At 55.8% G+C, this 15156-nt stretch overlaps 7 protein-coding genes across 7 annotated transcripts; 4 read left to right on the forward strand and 3 right to left on the reverse strand.

Annotated features, from left to right (window-relative positions):
* CPAR01_10639 (uncharacterized protein) lies at positions 1–198 on the reverse strand (the record flags this gene model as incomplete). The annotated part of the gene is made up of 1 exon (XM_060494899.1): positions 1–198. The coding sequence occupies one exon, from the start codon at positions 196–198 to the stop codon at positions 1–3; it is 198 nt and encodes a 65-aa protein (XP_060347081.1).
* Positions 199–1089: 891 nt separating this feature from the next.
* CPAR01_10640 (uncharacterized protein) lies at positions 1090–1539 on the reverse strand (the record flags this gene model as incomplete). The annotated part of the gene is made up of 1 exon (XM_060494900.1): positions 1090–1539. One exon carries the CDS (start codon positions 1537–1539, stop codon positions 1090–1092), a length of 450 nt encoding a protein of 149 aa, XP_060347082.1.
* A 1342-nt stretch (positions 1540–2881) lies between these two features.
* Positions 2882–3238, forward strand: CPAR01_10641 (uncharacterized protein; the record flags this gene model as incomplete). The annotated part of the gene is made up of 1 exon (XM_060494901.1): positions 2882–3238. One exon carries the CDS (start codon positions 2882–2884, stop codon positions 3236–3238), a length of 357 nt encoding a protein of 118 aa, XP_060347083.1.
* Positions 3239–5297: 2059 nt separating this feature from the next.
* Positions 5298–6931, forward strand: CPAR01_10642 (ribosomal protein L24E; the record flags this gene model as incomplete). Its single annotated transcript, XM_060494902.1, has 2 exons — positions 5298–5619; positions 5823–6931. 2 exons carry the CDS (start codon positions 5298–5300, stop codon positions 6929–6931), a joined length of 1431 nt encoding a protein of 476 aa, XP_060347084.1.
* A 908-nt stretch (positions 6932–7839) lies between these two features.
* On the forward strand, positions 7840–8709 carry CPAR01_10643 (uncharacterized protein; the record flags this gene model as incomplete). Its single annotated transcript, XM_060494903.1, has 2 exons — positions 7840–8515; positions 8561–8709. The coding sequence occupies 2 exons, from the start codon at positions 7840–7842 to the stop codon at positions 8707–8709; spliced, it is 825 nt and encodes a 274-aa protein (XP_060347085.1).
* A 1152-nt stretch (positions 8710–9861) lies between these two features.
* Positions 9862–11804, reverse strand: CPAR01_10644 (uncharacterized protein; the record flags this gene model as incomplete). The annotated part of the gene is made up of 3 exons (XM_060494904.1): positions 9862–10761; positions 11150–11422; positions 11658–11804. 3 exons carry the CDS (start codon positions 11802–11804, stop codon positions 9862–9864), a joined length of 1320 nt encoding a protein of 439 aa, XP_060347086.1.
* Positions 11805–13141: 1337 nt separating this feature from the next.
* CPAR01_10645 (carboxylesterase) lies at positions 13142–14869 on the forward strand (the record flags this gene model as incomplete). The annotated part of the gene is made up of 1 exon (XM_060494905.1): positions 13142–14869. One exon carries the CDS (start codon positions 13142–13144, stop codon positions 14867–14869), a length of 1728 nt encoding a protein of 575 aa, XP_060347087.1.
* Between the last annotated feature and the right edge of the window lie 287 nt (positions 14870–15156).

Below are 15156 nucleotides of genomic sequence, written 5' to 3' on the forward strand. Positions count from 1 at the left end.
CTACCCAACCTGGTTCAAGCTCCGGGAGGCTGGGTGAACATTGGATACCTTGGGAAAGCTCCCAGAGACACGTTCGTGGTTCTGCCCTCTACGGAGTACGGTCGAGTCTTCGCGCGCCGTTGACCGGGGTCTCACGCGGAGGTGCAGCCTGTTGCCTCTCTGGCGCGCACCCCTTGCGAGCCGCAGCAATCGCGACATTCCTCTTGTTGCTGGCTTTTGGATTTGCGTTGCCTGTCTGTATCAGTATGTTTCCTCATGTTGTTCGTCGTCTTCCCTCTCACGCTGAATGGAGGTGGTGGTGACAAGGCGAGACTCGATGGCGCAGGCACCAAGCCAAGAGGTGGCTGGTTCGTTGGAAATGAGGGACACCACGCAGGGCAAAACGGCGGCCAACGGCTTCCCGGGCCTGTCTAGATGCCTAGTGTTGTCTCGAGCACAACGGGTACCGACCTTTCAGCTTTTTAAGCCTTAGTGAGGTTGAGCTACGCTATGGGACGCGCGCGAAAGAAAGCGTGTACTTTGTGCGCCCCCCCCCCCCCTCGTTACTGTCCTCTTCCTTGGGCCCGTTTTCCCGACTACCTATCTACCCACTCACGTGGACTTTGAAGACGGGAGTGTCACGAGCTCCTTCTTGTCATAATGTACACGTCAGAGCGAGGAGAAAAAGAAAAGAGATTCCACAAGCTAGCCGAAAGAAATCGGCTGAAGGAAGAGCTCATTCTAGGTGATGAGCTCTGTCTGTGGATGTACGGCAACCACACTCGAGTCGAGGTATTCGTAGTGGTGTACTGCTCTGACGGGCCTTTCCCTGGCAAAAGCAAGATGAAGATGAGGTGACGATTGTGGAGATCTGGAGGCGTCCGGGTGGGGTGCACTCATCCTCTATCTCCCTCTCTCTCTTTTGCTCTGCAACACACGTTCTTGGTGGGGGCTGCCATCAGCTTTCCCCAATGACGGGTGGCTGAGCAATTGGGAGGGGGGGATGGGGGGTCGGTGCTGACCTAGCCGATGCATTCATCACTCTGTTCGTTTGCCAGAATGATTCGGAATCGGCTGCTGTTGGAGGGAACATCTGCACGAGTTCTGAGTTCACTCTCCCCCATCGATTGCGCATTGATAGGGGGCGGGAATCGGGAATCTGGTGGATGATTGGCAAGAGAGGCAACGTCTGTCATCGCCGGTTGTTCTTGTTTCGACCCGCGCGCCGGCAAGGAGGAGAAGATGGGCAAAAGGCCTGCAGACCACAGTACAATCGTTTGCCATTGTTCCCACCAGGGGGCAAGGGCGGCGAGGGTGACTTTTGCTGCCGCTAGTTGTGGAGAGTCCAAACCAACGTTGAACGACGAGGGTGAAGACAGCCAGAACGCGTCCCCCGTCATCTTCTCTGAGCTGGTTTTGGGGGACGAAACGAACGTATCGATGACCTCGGAGCAGGCTTGTCAGGCGCCTGTTGCAGCGAGTACTGAGTACGCCGCTCCCGCAGTGCTGGGCAAGCAGAGCTCCGGGTTCCTGGTTGTGCCTGGGACGTGGGTGATACATGGGCCAGCGGCAAGGTCTCAAGTGCCAGTGCGAGTGCCATGCCCATGTGCCCACCAACTCACTCCATTCTAGATGCCAGCAGCGCATTAGCAGCAGCAGGCATTCGAAGCCGGACCAGGAGGCCAGGAACGGTCAAGCAGCAAACGCGGGGGGAACATGCCAACGACAGCGCGGGAGTGAGTGCTGTGCCAGGGCTCCCACACAAGCCGGGTCTCCGCAGGCACATTTTCCCAGGGCCGTTACAGAGAGTACCTACTTACCTACTTCTCTTCCCTCGTCTCTCTTTCTCTCACACACAGACTGTCTCCGCCTCATGGGTTCCCACACCGCCTTGCGCCAAACAAGTGCAAGATGTTGCCAGGACCAGGGGTGAGGACAGGGTGAGGAGGGAACCCGGGAATTGAAAGTGGGAAGCCTCTTTTTTGGGGGTCGGTGGCTGAAAAAAGGTACGACCAGGGAGCCAAGCAAGCAAAGTTGCAGACGCCATGCTTCTGGAGTCGTGTTTTTCACAGTTGCGGTCTATCGCCCTAGTGGATGAGAGACTATGGTCCTTTGAGAAAGAGATGAGAGATGAGTGAAAAATCATCACACAAGAGAGAGAGAAAGTACTGCGGTACACACGAGAAAGAGAGAGACTTGAGAGAGAGTGGCAGAGAGAGAGAGAGAGCAAGATTGAGGGCCCGCGGCGGCATCCCGGTAGTATGCTGGTCTGCTGGCTAGCCCCGGATGAGAGATGCCTGATTGGGTAGTTGACCCTGCTCGGCCCTGCAAGCGCGTGCCGCCATTGGCCATTTAATCTACAATGCAAGAGACCCCTGTCACGTTTCTTCCATGCGCTGTCCCATACACCCTATTCAGCACTCGCACGCCCCTCAATCTATTCCCACCCCATCTACACCCACCCCACTTACACCTTTTTTTTTCCTCTTTTCTTTTTTTTTTCCCCTTCTTATTCTTTTCCCAGTACGTACCTCACCTCCACACACCAACACCAACACCAACACCACACACCCAGAGCAAATCCCGCCTGTCTGCCGTACTGCGCACACGCCCCCTTTCCTTCCTCTCCAACACTACCCAGTACCTACCTACCTGACTGCGTAAGGTCATGTACACCTCGCCTTCACCTTGTCTCTGACTCTCTCTCCTCTCTCCCGGTTCTTTCCCACGCAAGTTGGAACTTGGAGACAGAGAGAGAGGAGGCAGTCGCAAAGTAAGGCTCACCATGATACCCTCACGCCCCTACCTTGCCTTTTTTTTCTCTTTCTCACAACGACACCAGCCCCTCTTGTCCCATCTTCACGTCTTCTGCGTCCTTTCCTCATCTTCCTTGCCCTCGTCCATGCCCACCACCACCACCGCCAATCCTCCTTCTCCTCCCAACACCCACGCCCTCCCCGGTCGTTATTATCCCCTGTCCGTCCTCCCACGCGCAGCTTCTGCTCTTGCTCTGGGACCTCTCTGCAAGTCGCAGCAAGAAAAGCATCGAGAAGCTCTCTCTCTCTCTCTCAGTCTTGCTCTCTCTTGTATGGGACTACTACTTGCGTACGCCCAACCGAAAAGATTTCACTCATTGGTGCACTTTTATCTCTCTTCTTTCTCTCTACCTACCTCTCTACCTCCCGCCGCCGACGACGCCGCCGCCGTTACTAGTAAACGACTTTGCCTCTTGTCCTTTCCTGCACAAGTTACCGAGTAGCAAAGACCCGAAGGCGAATTCACACGCGCGTGCACGTACGTTCAAAACCCTGACAATTTTTTATTGCTCTGTTTTGCATTTGCTGTCTATTGCTGCTGCTATTGCCTGCTTTCTTGCTTTATTGCATTCTGCCTCCTGCTTCTTCACCTTACCTCTCACACACTTTCGCACGTCGTTGCTTGGGTGGCGCATATCATTTGTTGAGTATGTCCTGGCTCTGTCTTTCCTTCAACCGCATTCCCTATTACACACACCTACACACATCTCTTCTCTGACGTCGAGATATACACGGATATATCCTCCCGACCCTGGGCCTGGCTAGAGGTGTGTGTACAAGCGCATACTATGGTATGCCCTCGTCGTCTCGCCTCCAATTTGCCCCACGGCTTTGGTAGTGCGCTTACAAGGGCATTGCCGTCGACATCGCCATCTCCGTCGATATCTCGACTTTCGCCGTGCCGTAACCTCGCATCGGGCCCAAGGTCTCGAGGTACCGTGCCATTATATCGCCCCCCCTTGTATTACCTTACATTGCACTTTCTCTCTACCCCGAACAAGAAGCCGCACCGGTGCCGTATGAAGCTCCACCGCGTCTGCGCCCCCCTGACACTCTGCTTTCCTGTATCGTCTGCTTTTGGTCTGGCTCTGGCTATTGCGTTCCCATTTTTGCTTTCACCCCCGGTTGGGCTGCTGCGGGCTGGCTGGCTGATCGTGTGTACACCTGCCTGTCTGTCTGGTCCTGGATCCTCTATTCTCTCTTCTCTTCACATTGCTGCTGCCTCACAAGTGAGAGCGGGAGCAGCAAGTGCGAGGTGTGAGACGGCAGAGTGATCTCTCTCTCTCTCTCTTACTCACTCTTCGCGAGTGAGAGAGGAAAAGAAAACAGCTCTCGTACCAAGACGGACGCCTCCTGTCTCGTCCCCTGCCTCTTCCTTTGCTGCCCATCCCATCCTCCCCGATTCCCAGACATATCACTCCCCATCATAATTACCCACTTTGGATCCTACCCTGCTCCAATGTTCAAATAGCTACCCTGTTCCTCTCTTGTACCCTCACTCGCCCAATCCCCTCGGCTGCCCATATTCCTGCTGCACCCTCGCTCCGATCGCCATCTCTCCTCCGTCCTTCATACTCCCTTGTCATCTCATTGCACCATCCATCGTCTCTTTCTGCCTTCTGGCCTTCCTGTCGCGTCTCCAAACCAAGCTTGGGAAGAACCCGCAGTAGGAACCAGGACCGCAGTCTAAGTCGAAGGAGAAGAACCCTCTTGTTACTCTTTCGAGTACTTCATCTACACTCTACACCCCTACTCTTTTTTCACCTACTCGTACCGCTTCTCCGTATACCTCTCCCACTCATCCTCCATCATCTTTTCGTCTCTCTGCCCCAGTCGTGCAAATCTGCCAGAGCCAGGCCATCGCATTCTCGAAACCACTCGGGTTCCGCTTCCGAGTATCCTCGTCGCAGTACCTGCCCATTCTCTCTCTTTACCCGAAGCTCGCTACTTTGCTTGGGTAGTTATTCAGGGGTAAACCAAAAAAATCCGCCCCTCCCATCTTGTTCCCAGATCATCCTTACCCAGCTTGTACACAATTCCACTTGCAGCTCACTCGCACTCTCTGTGGTGTGTGTGTCTATCCCCTGCCCTCGCTTCTCCGATCTGGCGGCGCCGTAGTACGGCGACCTTGCATCTGGTCTGGAGCCCATCCATCCTGCTGCTTGTCTATTCGTACCTTGCCTGCCTTGCCTTGCTCCTCTTCTTTTCCCCAAAAGAATATCCACATTTTCTTTTATCAGAAAGGGGTCCCGAACTGGGTCTAGCACGCCTCACCCGCCTGATCCTCGTCGACTCCCAGGACTCCCAGGGGCAGCAAGGAACCACTTCTCACCACACGCACCTGCCTGCACCTGGATGCCCCCAGTCCCTTGACAGTGTCAAGGTGCAAAAAATAAAAATACAGACGCGCCGCGCCTTGCCTTGCCTCACTTTGTTTTTTCCTCCTTCTTGCTTGTCACCAGTCAACTTAATACGTCGAAGCGTTTCTTGGACGAGGGACTAATGGGTCTTTTCTCTATGCAGCATCACCCCCACCATCAGCCCCAGGGTCACGCACCTACACAGCAGCAGCAGCAACATCTGCAGCAGCACCAGCAACATCCTCGACCCTCGAGCGTTGTTCATCAACAGCATCATCCCCAGGCCCAGTCGCAGCAGCATCCCTCCTACGCCTCCGCCGGACACCCAATTGCTCCCGCCTACCAGCAGCAGCAGAGCCAGCCCTCCAACGCCCAGCAGCAGCACTCCCAGGACGGCCTTCCCTACTACGCGCATCCGAGTCCCTACAGCACCCCAGGCGCGACAAGCGGATACACATCCGCTGGTGAGTTTTCCTTCTTTCCTTTGCTATCCTTACCTTGCTCTGCGTGTGTCTATGTGTCTGCGCCTGCCACAAGAGGGACGCGCGCAAAAGACGCGCCAGACACTGAGAAAAAGACGCGTCTTTTGCTGCCTTTTCTCTTCTCTCGCGACAACTTGCTCTCTCGAGACAGCTTCAAAAGTTCATAACCGTTGACCACTGGATAGCAGACCAATCCGACATGATGGCCGCCGCTCAAATGCCGAGACCACCTTACCCTCCCATGTCCTACCACACACCGCAGTCGAACTCGCCCGCGTCGGTAGCCTCGCCTTCCCAACATGACCAGCACAGAAGCATCTACGGCCAGCCGCCGTCTCAACCTCTCCAGCAGCACATGTACTACCAGACGCCGCAAGCCCACTACCCGTCGATGCAGGCGCAACCCCAACAGTCTCCCTACGCGCAACACCAGGCTCAGACCCACCAGTCCATGTCTTCGCAGCCCAACATGATGATGTCTGCGCAGTCCCAGCAGCAGCAGCAACACATGCCCCAGCACCAGGCGCAACAACACCAGGCCCAGATGACCAACAGCCCCCGCGGCCAGATGAAGACGGAGCCCCAGGTGCCGCTGCAGCTCCAGAAGCCTCAGACGACTCCCATGCAACACCAGCAGCACCCTCAGAACGGCGCTGCTCTCAACACCCCCACAGGATCGACTCCTGGCGGTGTCAACCCCAATGCGGCGCCTGGACCCATTCCGGCCACTACGCCTTTGGTTGTAAGACAAGACCAGAACGGTGTTCAATGGATCGCGTTTGAGTACTCTCGCGACCGTGTCAAGATGGAGTACACCATCCGCTGCGATGTTGAGTCGGTCAACACGGACGAGCTCTCGGCCGAATTCAAGACGGAGAACTGCGTTTACCCCAGAGCCTGTTGCCCCAAGGACCAATACCGAGGCAACCGCCAAGTATACGAGACCGAGTGCAACACGGTCGGATGGGCTCTTGCTCAGCTGAACCCTCCTCTGCGCGGCAAGAGAGGTCTTATCCAGCGCGCCGTGGACAGCTGGCGCAACAGCAACCAAGACCCCCGGCTCCGAAGCCGAAGAGTGCGCCGAATGGCCAAGATGAACACCCGGAAATCGGTTCAGGGCGGCCCTCACCCTGCTCACATGGGCGGCCCCAGTCCGCCAGGGATGGCTCAAGGTGCTGGTGGCATGGGCCCCGCGGGTGCATCAGCCAAGATGCCTGGAATGAACATGGGTCATATGCCGCACACCAACGCTCCGGGTGGAGGGGATGAAGTCGGTATGTTTCACCAGATGTGATTAAAGAAGCCCTCCGCATCTGCAGCGTTTGCGAGCCCAGTCGTTGTTTGCTGTTGATTGTCGTTGCATCGCACATACACACCACTGCCCGGCACAACCCCCAAAGATCGTTGATTATGTGATACCTTTCCCCCCTTTTCATCATCACCAAGTCTTGTCGGCCGTGATCCTAGAGCGGACACGAGCTTCATCACCACCAAACACATACAAATTTTTTACCTGTGCCTTTATTACATTATTACTCTGCTAGTTGGTCAGACGTCTCGGGAATGGGTTCGTTGCACTTTTTTGTCATTTTCCTTGCGCTCCTCCTGTTGTATAGCGCCGGGCTTTTTCGGCCGCATCAAAGCAACTTGCCACCACGATACAGCAAAGCTCGCCGCGGGTCGAGAGGGATTTCCTTTTCTCTACGGCACAGATCTGTACATTACCATAGTTGCGCTGCACGCAGTTGCTGCTGTTGCTGTCGTTAGTCACCTGACCCGAGTTTGTCGGGCAACAAGATGCGATGCCTCTTAGAAGAGACATCGGCAAAAAGTCGCATTGCTTAGCGTTTTTGGCATTCCATCCCCAATCCTTCTGCGTCCCAATAGCATGGCTTTGGATGAAAGAGGGGGGCTTTTTTTCTCGTAAAAGAGAAAATCGTCCTGCCTGTCCCAAAGACCTACTCTTATGCCACTCTTGTACCTCCAGGGGAAAAAAAGCAACAAACCCATCCCGATCCTCCCTTCGTCGTCTTGAGCGTTTCGCGTTGCCGTTGGCTTGTGTTGTCAGGGTTGTCGATCAAACATGTTTACCCCTCCCACACTCCGCTCGTCTGCATACGTCCTCCCGAAACCAGTTTCCAATCTTTCTTCATTGTAACGTTGACTGACATTTGCTGTCTTGAAATAGGCGATGGCGAATACATGGACGAACACCATCACCACCACCAGGCCCCCGCTGGCCAGGAGGGCGGCGACGTTAGACAGTCGCAGGTCTTTTCCGGAAGCTACGGCGGTCACGGAGGCTACCCGGCATCCAGCTCCGGCTCGATGCCGCACATGGGCAGCAGCTCCCATGCCGGCGCCATTTCTGCCCGTCGCCACAGCCGCAGCGACAACGGCGAGCCCGAGGATTTGTTCCCTAACATCCCCGAGGCCAAGAAGCGTAAGTTCATTCTCGTCGAGGACAATGTCCGCGGTTCGCGTCTGCGTGTTAGAGTCACGCTCGACGGTGTCGATACCAAGGAAATTCCCGACTCCTTCCGCAAGGGCGCTTCCGTCTTCCCGCGGTCGTACTTCCCACGCGAGATGCAGAGCCCGCCGCCGTCTGCCACCGGCACCAAGTTCTTCCAGGAGGATGCCGATGAGGAGGACGATGGTGTTGAAGACACCGAGGGCCGTAGCTCCCGCCGAGGCCGTGGAAACAGCAAGTCCATGGTCAAGGTTCCGATTGGCGAGAACACCGAAGGCGAGGTCGCCATTCCCCGCATGAGGAAGAGTGTCCGAGGCAAGGAGGTCCGACTCAACGACCTCGGATACCGCATGGCTTGGCTGCAGAGCAGAGTCTTTGCGGGACGGACAGTCTTCCTCCAGAGAGCTCGTAAGTTTTTCCGTGTTGAGTACGAAACAGAGATCGAGCTGACATGAGTTATAGTGGACTGCTACCGCAACAAGACCCGTACTGCCATTGAATCCATCATGCAGGATGTCAAGACGCTCGTTCCTCACTTTGAGACGCGTGTCGGCAAGCGGAAGTGGAACGAGAGAATGAGAAAGGGAGAGGCTGATGAGTAAACGTCTTTCGATGTTGGACTCGTAAAAAGCATTTACTCATCTACTCGACCTCGCGACTATACGTTTACTATTGTGGGTTTCTCACTACGCACATAACTGCATTCTGTTTTTCGCCATGGACCCCAACATTCAGCATCATTAAAGCGAAAGTCACCATGCCCGCCCGTCAAAACGTTTCTAGTGCCTTTCAATCTCGTTTTCGCACATTGTTAATACCGACGTCTCACGACCACACACACATCGCACACCGCACACAGCTACACGCAACAAAAAAAGGGTGCCCATTTTGTATCATAACGTGCCCGACACTACGACAAGTTTATAAAAGAGAGGCTAGGACCAGGAAATGACGTAAAAAGTAACACCCTACTTGCAAAAGAGGGTAGATGGATTTCCTAGGTTGACGACTTGACGATGACAAAAAACAAAAATTTTCTTCTTCTCTACGATGGATGACCGATTTTCTTTTACTTTTCCTGAAGGGGTGGGAGGACGCTGTTGGTCAGAAAAAGAAGCATCTTGTCACGCAAAAATTTCCGTTCCTTGACACAGCGAAGAGTATACGGGCTTTGCTACGACGCCTTGGACCCCTACGACAAGACATGAGGAGGCTTTCTACTCTTTTTTTTTTTCTTCTCACGAGGCATTAGTCCGTTGATTTTTGTCAGTCTGTTGATCATTTCTGAGTATGAAAGGCGGATGGAGTGGAATGGAGTCTGCGACGCTTTTTCGACTGCCTCTCTCCTACTTCTCGGTACATTTTTTTTTCTCTTCCCAAGGTAGAAGGGGGTTTCGCTTACCGCTTTCTTCCTTTTCCACGGTTCGATTTTTTCCTCGTCTTGTTTGTTCTTTTCCCGATTCTGAGAGGCGTCGGAGAGCGTACTTGCTGGTAAGGATATGCTTGTTTCCCGGCGGGGACTTTTGGGAAGTGCGGATGGCACAAAGTCGGATGATGAGGAATTTTCTTCGTGGATGGTGTGTTTTCATTTGGACTGTTTTTATCTCGGAGGGCAATGGGAATGAAAGGGACTTATAGAATTTTGGTAGTTAAGAATCACTTCTTTCGGTTTACCGTCCGTCTACTGTCTACTGTGAATGATGTTGGTATGAGACGTCAAATTGTCTGTTGAGTACTCTATCATTTTTCTACGTCTACGCACCCTTAACCCCCTCGTCCTCTTTTCCCAAAGCCTCGTCCCTAGGCGGCGCCCTCTCCCCCCTCTGGAAAACAAACAACGCCTCGTCTTTCCCCGCGAAACTCGGCAGCGGAATCTGCACGACCCTCACCCACTCGGGCTGTTCTTTCGCCATGTACTCCGCCATCGTCATCCCCCGGAAGCCGGTATACCCGTTCCCATTCTGCGTGCCCACGACGGCGATGGTGTCGCCCTCGTAGGCCTCCACCAGCCCGCGCGTGAAACTCCCCTCCGTGCCGCCAGCCACGGAGCCGCCCACGACGGGGTAGACCAGCAGCATCACCATGTCTCTCCCCCCCGCGCGGGACTTGAGGAACGAGACGCCGTCGGAGGGGATGGTGTCGGCGATCCAGTTCGTGCGCCACTCTGATTGGAGGTTGTCGACGGGGTAGACTGTGAGGTTGTAGAGGCGGAGCATGTGTGTCCAGTAGCCGTTTCCGGAGCCGATGTCTGCTATGGGCCGGGGGCCGGCGAGGAGGCGGAGGATGGAGAGGGCTTCGTGGGAGGGCGTGGCGCAGCCGAAGTGGTGCATTAGGATCGGGAGGACGTGGTGGGATTGGAGGGGGAGGTTGGGGAGGGGCCCGAGGTATTGGAGGGAGAGGGCGGACCAGGACCAGAAGTCTAGGGAGGGGTTTGGGGGGAGGGACGCGGTTGGGTTTTTGCATTTTGGGATTGCGTTTAGGTTGGGGAGGGATGGGTGGATGTAGCGGTGCGCGAGGAGGTGGGAGGCGGAGAGGGAGCGGAGGGAGGACTTTTTGGCGTTTGCGAGGTGGGATTTTAGGGCTTGTGGGGTTGAGGTTTTTGGGGAGAAGATTTGGATGTAGGATTGGATGTCTGCTTGGGGTGGGGGGTCGAGCTGGTGATGTTAGTCTTCTGATGTTCTATATGAGGTGGAAGGAGAGGGTTGGTGATGGCTGATGATGAGGGAGAGGGGGGGCTGGTGGTGGAGGCTCATGGAGACTGGTGATGAGGAGAAGGGGGGGCTGAGGGACAATTAGGGAGTGAGGGTTAAGATGAATGTACGAAGGAGTGATGACCGAGCATTACATGATGGGTGATATAAAGATGTTGGGAGTTAGAAGAGAGAGACCTGTCGGTGGCGTGATAAAGGGGGGGGGGGGATGGGAGTGTGTGTACGAGAAGACCGAGCTGACACAAGAGGAGGCTGATATCTTGAAGTAGGGAAAGTAAGGGAACACGCAGAGCATCAAATACAATCGACAACAGAGACCGCTCAAACATACCGGCTTCCCCTCCTCGTCGCGATACCACGCGTGCAACCCGTTGACGCCGCCCATGCTCACGACGCGCTGGACCTCGGCGAGGCGGACGGCCGTCATGGCGTGGTAGACGTAGGTGTCACGCTCGGGGAGGTTGAAGGTGACGACGGTGGCGGCGTAGAGGTCGTTCTTGGCCAGGTGGTCGAGGGCGCGCTGGCGGCGGGTCGGGTCGCTTGCGTATTCTTCGGGGGTGAAGGGCGGGTTGGAGCCGACGCAGTAGGTGAAGGTGCCGTTTGGCTTGGGGGTTTTTGGAGGCATTATTTTTTTTGGGAGAGGGTTTCCTCTTGGGGAGGTGGGTGTGGATGATTGGATTGTGGGTGATGAATGAGGTGAGAGTGCGATGTTTTGTTCTGTGATTGTTGTGAGTGAGGGGTTCAGAGGTGAGGAATGAGAGATTTACAGAGGCTCGGGATTTGAGATTTGTAATACAGTCGTCAAGGTCAGTCTGAGGCCTGGGAATTCAAGGGTCTACCGGACGTTGAAGATTAGTATTTTCCGTTGTGACTGGGTCGGAGTGGGAGGACGTTGAATGGTGGCCGGAAGGATTCGAGATTCGGACCCCCTTGTCGTCAGCACTGGTGCCGAGTTTTCGGGGCCGTGGTCTCGGAGCGGACGGCATGACGTCGTTGGTTTTTTGGTTCGGTGAGTGCCTGGGTCCCGCTTTTCTCGGTGTGTGTCGGAACGGTGTAATTAGATCAAATCAACGGTGAATGACACAGTACGGGGTTTGGTGTTAGCCGACCCGACGAGCCGACCAAGTTTGGTTTCTTCCATTACGATTTTCTATTTTCCTTAGTCTACATTCTAGAAGAGTAAGACTAATACCCAGTGATCAATTTACTATGAACAGTTGTTGAAATAGAAGTTGCCCATTAACCCCAAGTCAGCAACTGTCCCTTTTGGTCGCCAACTAGAGCCAATCTGTCGGGACGTCGGGGGCCAAATTTGACTGCCGGATTCTCCACGACGAGGAGGCGGAGAAACGCGGAGCAATGCTGCGGCTCCGGTCTGGCACCTAGGCTATGCATACCCTAGGTAGATACCTTAGTCGAGTACTTCTTCGGCTCAAAGTCTTGATAGACTTGACTCGAGGAGTCAAGCTAGCACTGACAAGACTACTCATCAGAATCGACATTGCTGGACTTTAGCCTAGTGAATCGAGCCACCAGAGTATTCCCTCAATGTGGAATTACCTCGCACCACAACGCGACTTCTGCATGTTCGGCATGTGGAAATGGGCGACTCTGAACTCGAATGTTAAACAAAGCCAAACACCGTCCCGGCATCGCAACCCGTTCGTCTGGTATCCATGGTCCCCTCGGGAGTTGACCGCACCCAACATCCTGAACCGTTCCTCACGAGTCTTGTCAAAACTTCTCTAATTCTCCCCCACACCACCCAACCCCGATTCCCTCCACAATGCTCCCCAAGTGCCAGGGTAGGGCCGATTCTTGCGGAGCGTTTGCGTCTGCGGGGTAGGCCAACCCAGCCCATTGGATCGGACCTGTCATGCCATGTTACTCTGTACCCATCAACGACAAATAAGCTACTGATTTTTTTCTTCTTGACCTTACCGACCACGGGCCTTGGCATTCACAGCTTCAATACCACGGTAAACGACCGCTTCGGACTTCGTCTTTCTCTTGACAAAGTGACGTAGTCCACTACACTAGCCTGGAGGCCATCCCCTGCCACCCCCGGCCGGCATTGGTCTCGTGGCATGACGCCGGGATCATCATCCTCGAGGGGTCGAGCCATGGTGGACTTCATCTCGCAGCATGGAGAACAACCCAGAGGTCCAATGTCCGACCTTCTCCCGGTCCCGCAGTCCATGGCTCAAGTACATAATGGTCGAGAGCTGCCCTGCTCCTTGGTGACCTGACGGGACGACAGCTGCAGCGTATGCTCGTCAAGACATCGTCGGTCACCACAGCTTAGCTCCCGGACGACGACAACATGACCCGACTCAACCTGCTCGCCACCCTCTCCACGGCCTGCGCCACGGTGTCCGCACTGGTACCGAGACAGGCCGTCCCGGCAAACACCACCACCGGCACCGTCCCCACCGTCGACCTCAAGAACGGCTCCTACTATGGCGTCTACAACGAGCTCCACGACCAAGACTTCTTCCTCGGCATGCCGTACGCCCAACCCCCCGTCGACAACCTCCGCTTCCGCGTCCCGCAACCCCTGAACTCCTCCTGGGACGGCACGCGCAACGCGACGGAGTACTCCCCGCTCTGCTTCGGCTACGGAAGCGACACCTGGGTCCTCGGCAACCACGTATCAGAAGACTGCCTAACCATCAACGTCGTCCGGCCTCACGGCGTCGTCGCGGACGCAAAGCTCCCTGTCGCGGTCTGGATCCACGGAGGCGGCCTCACCAACGGCGGCAGCGCCGACCCGCGCTACAACCTCTCCTTCATCGTCGAGCAGGGAGTCCGCATGGGCTCCCCCTTTGTCGCCGCTAGCATCAACTACCGCCTCCACGCCTGGGGCTTTTTGTGGAGCGACGAGATCAAGGCCGAGGGCGCGGGCAACCTCGGCTTCCGCGACCAGCGCCTGGCGTTGCACTGGGTCCGTGAGAATATTGCCGCGTTCGGGGGCGACCCGACGCACGTTACCTTATGGAGCGAGAGCGCCGGCTCCCGTAGCGTGGCGTCGCAGATGCTGGCCTACGGAGGGCGGGACGAAGGGCTCTATCGCGCCGCGATCCTGCAGAGCGGCACCGGTCTCGGGACCGACTTTGGCGAGTTGGAGGCGTCTTCGTCTGCGGCCACGTGGCAGGATTACTACGACACCATCGTCAATAAGACAAACTGCTCCGCAGCGTCCGATACGCTCTCCTGCCTTCGTGGCGTCCCGGCCTGGACCTTGAGCGACGTGCTCAACACCACGACCACGAACCCGGCCTTCACGGGCGTCGTCGACGGCGAGTTCCTCGAGGCGCCGCGCCACGAGCTCGTCAACGAGGGCAAGTTCACGCGCGTGCCGCTGCTGATCGGCGCCAACTCGGACGAGGGCACGCAGTTTGGCGTCAAGGGCGTCAACACCACGGCGCAATGGCAAGCCTACCTCCGCTCCGGCGGGGCGGGTAATCTCACGATCGAGGTGCTCTCGGCGCTGTACCCGGATATCCCGCGCCTCGGCACGCCGGCGACGCTGCAGGGCCGACCGAGCGGTGCGCAGGCGAATTTCGGCGCCATGTGGAAGCGCGTGAATGCGTTTGCGGGCGATCGCGCGCAGCATGGTCCCCGGCGGTTCTTTGCGCGTAACTGGGCTGGACCGAGGGGGAATCAGAGCGTGTACTCGTATAATTTCAACGTGCTCGTCAACGGTATGACGCCCGCGGAGGGGGTGAACCACTTCCAGGAGGTTGCGTTTGTGTTTAATAACACGGGCGGGTTGGGGTACGAGACGGCGGTGGCGGTGAATCCGTTTGAGGGGAAGCCCGAGACGTTCAAGGCGCTGGCGGAGATTATGTCGCGGATGTGGGTTGGGTTTATCACCAAGGGCGATCCGAATGCGAATGCTGGGGCGACGGGCGTGAAGTGGCCGCGGTATGATGTTGAGAACCCTGAGATTATGGGGTTCGATGTCAACGTTACCGACTTGGTTCATGTTCAGCCGGATACGTACCGCGCTGAGGCGGTTGAGTATTTGATTCAGAAGCTTTGGTCGTAAGGTCGTGGGGTTGATGATGTGGAAGCAAAGACGGGCATCTCCAATCAAAATAGATAATACATGATCACACCAAATGCTCACGGTATGGACAAGACCCGAGCTTAATAAACGATACTTGAATTCACCATGACCTAACTCACTAAGCGCACTTAAGGCCGAATAGACTGCGCCAGCTGGAAAGCTGGTAAACAAACCTCCGGATACACCATAAGTTTCCTCATTAACCTAGGCTTCATTACACCTGGGGAACAAACAAACGAACACCCATATTTGACACTCCAACAGAA

This window comes from Colletotrichum paranaense (assembly GCF_030867605.1).
Source record: "Colletotrichum paranaense strain IMI 384185 chromosome Unknown Scaffold_8.1, whole genome shotgun sequence".
Taxonomy (NCBI): domain Eukaryota; kingdom Fungi; phylum Ascomycota; class Sordariomycetes; order Glomerellales; family Glomerellaceae; genus Colletotrichum; species Colletotrichum paranaense.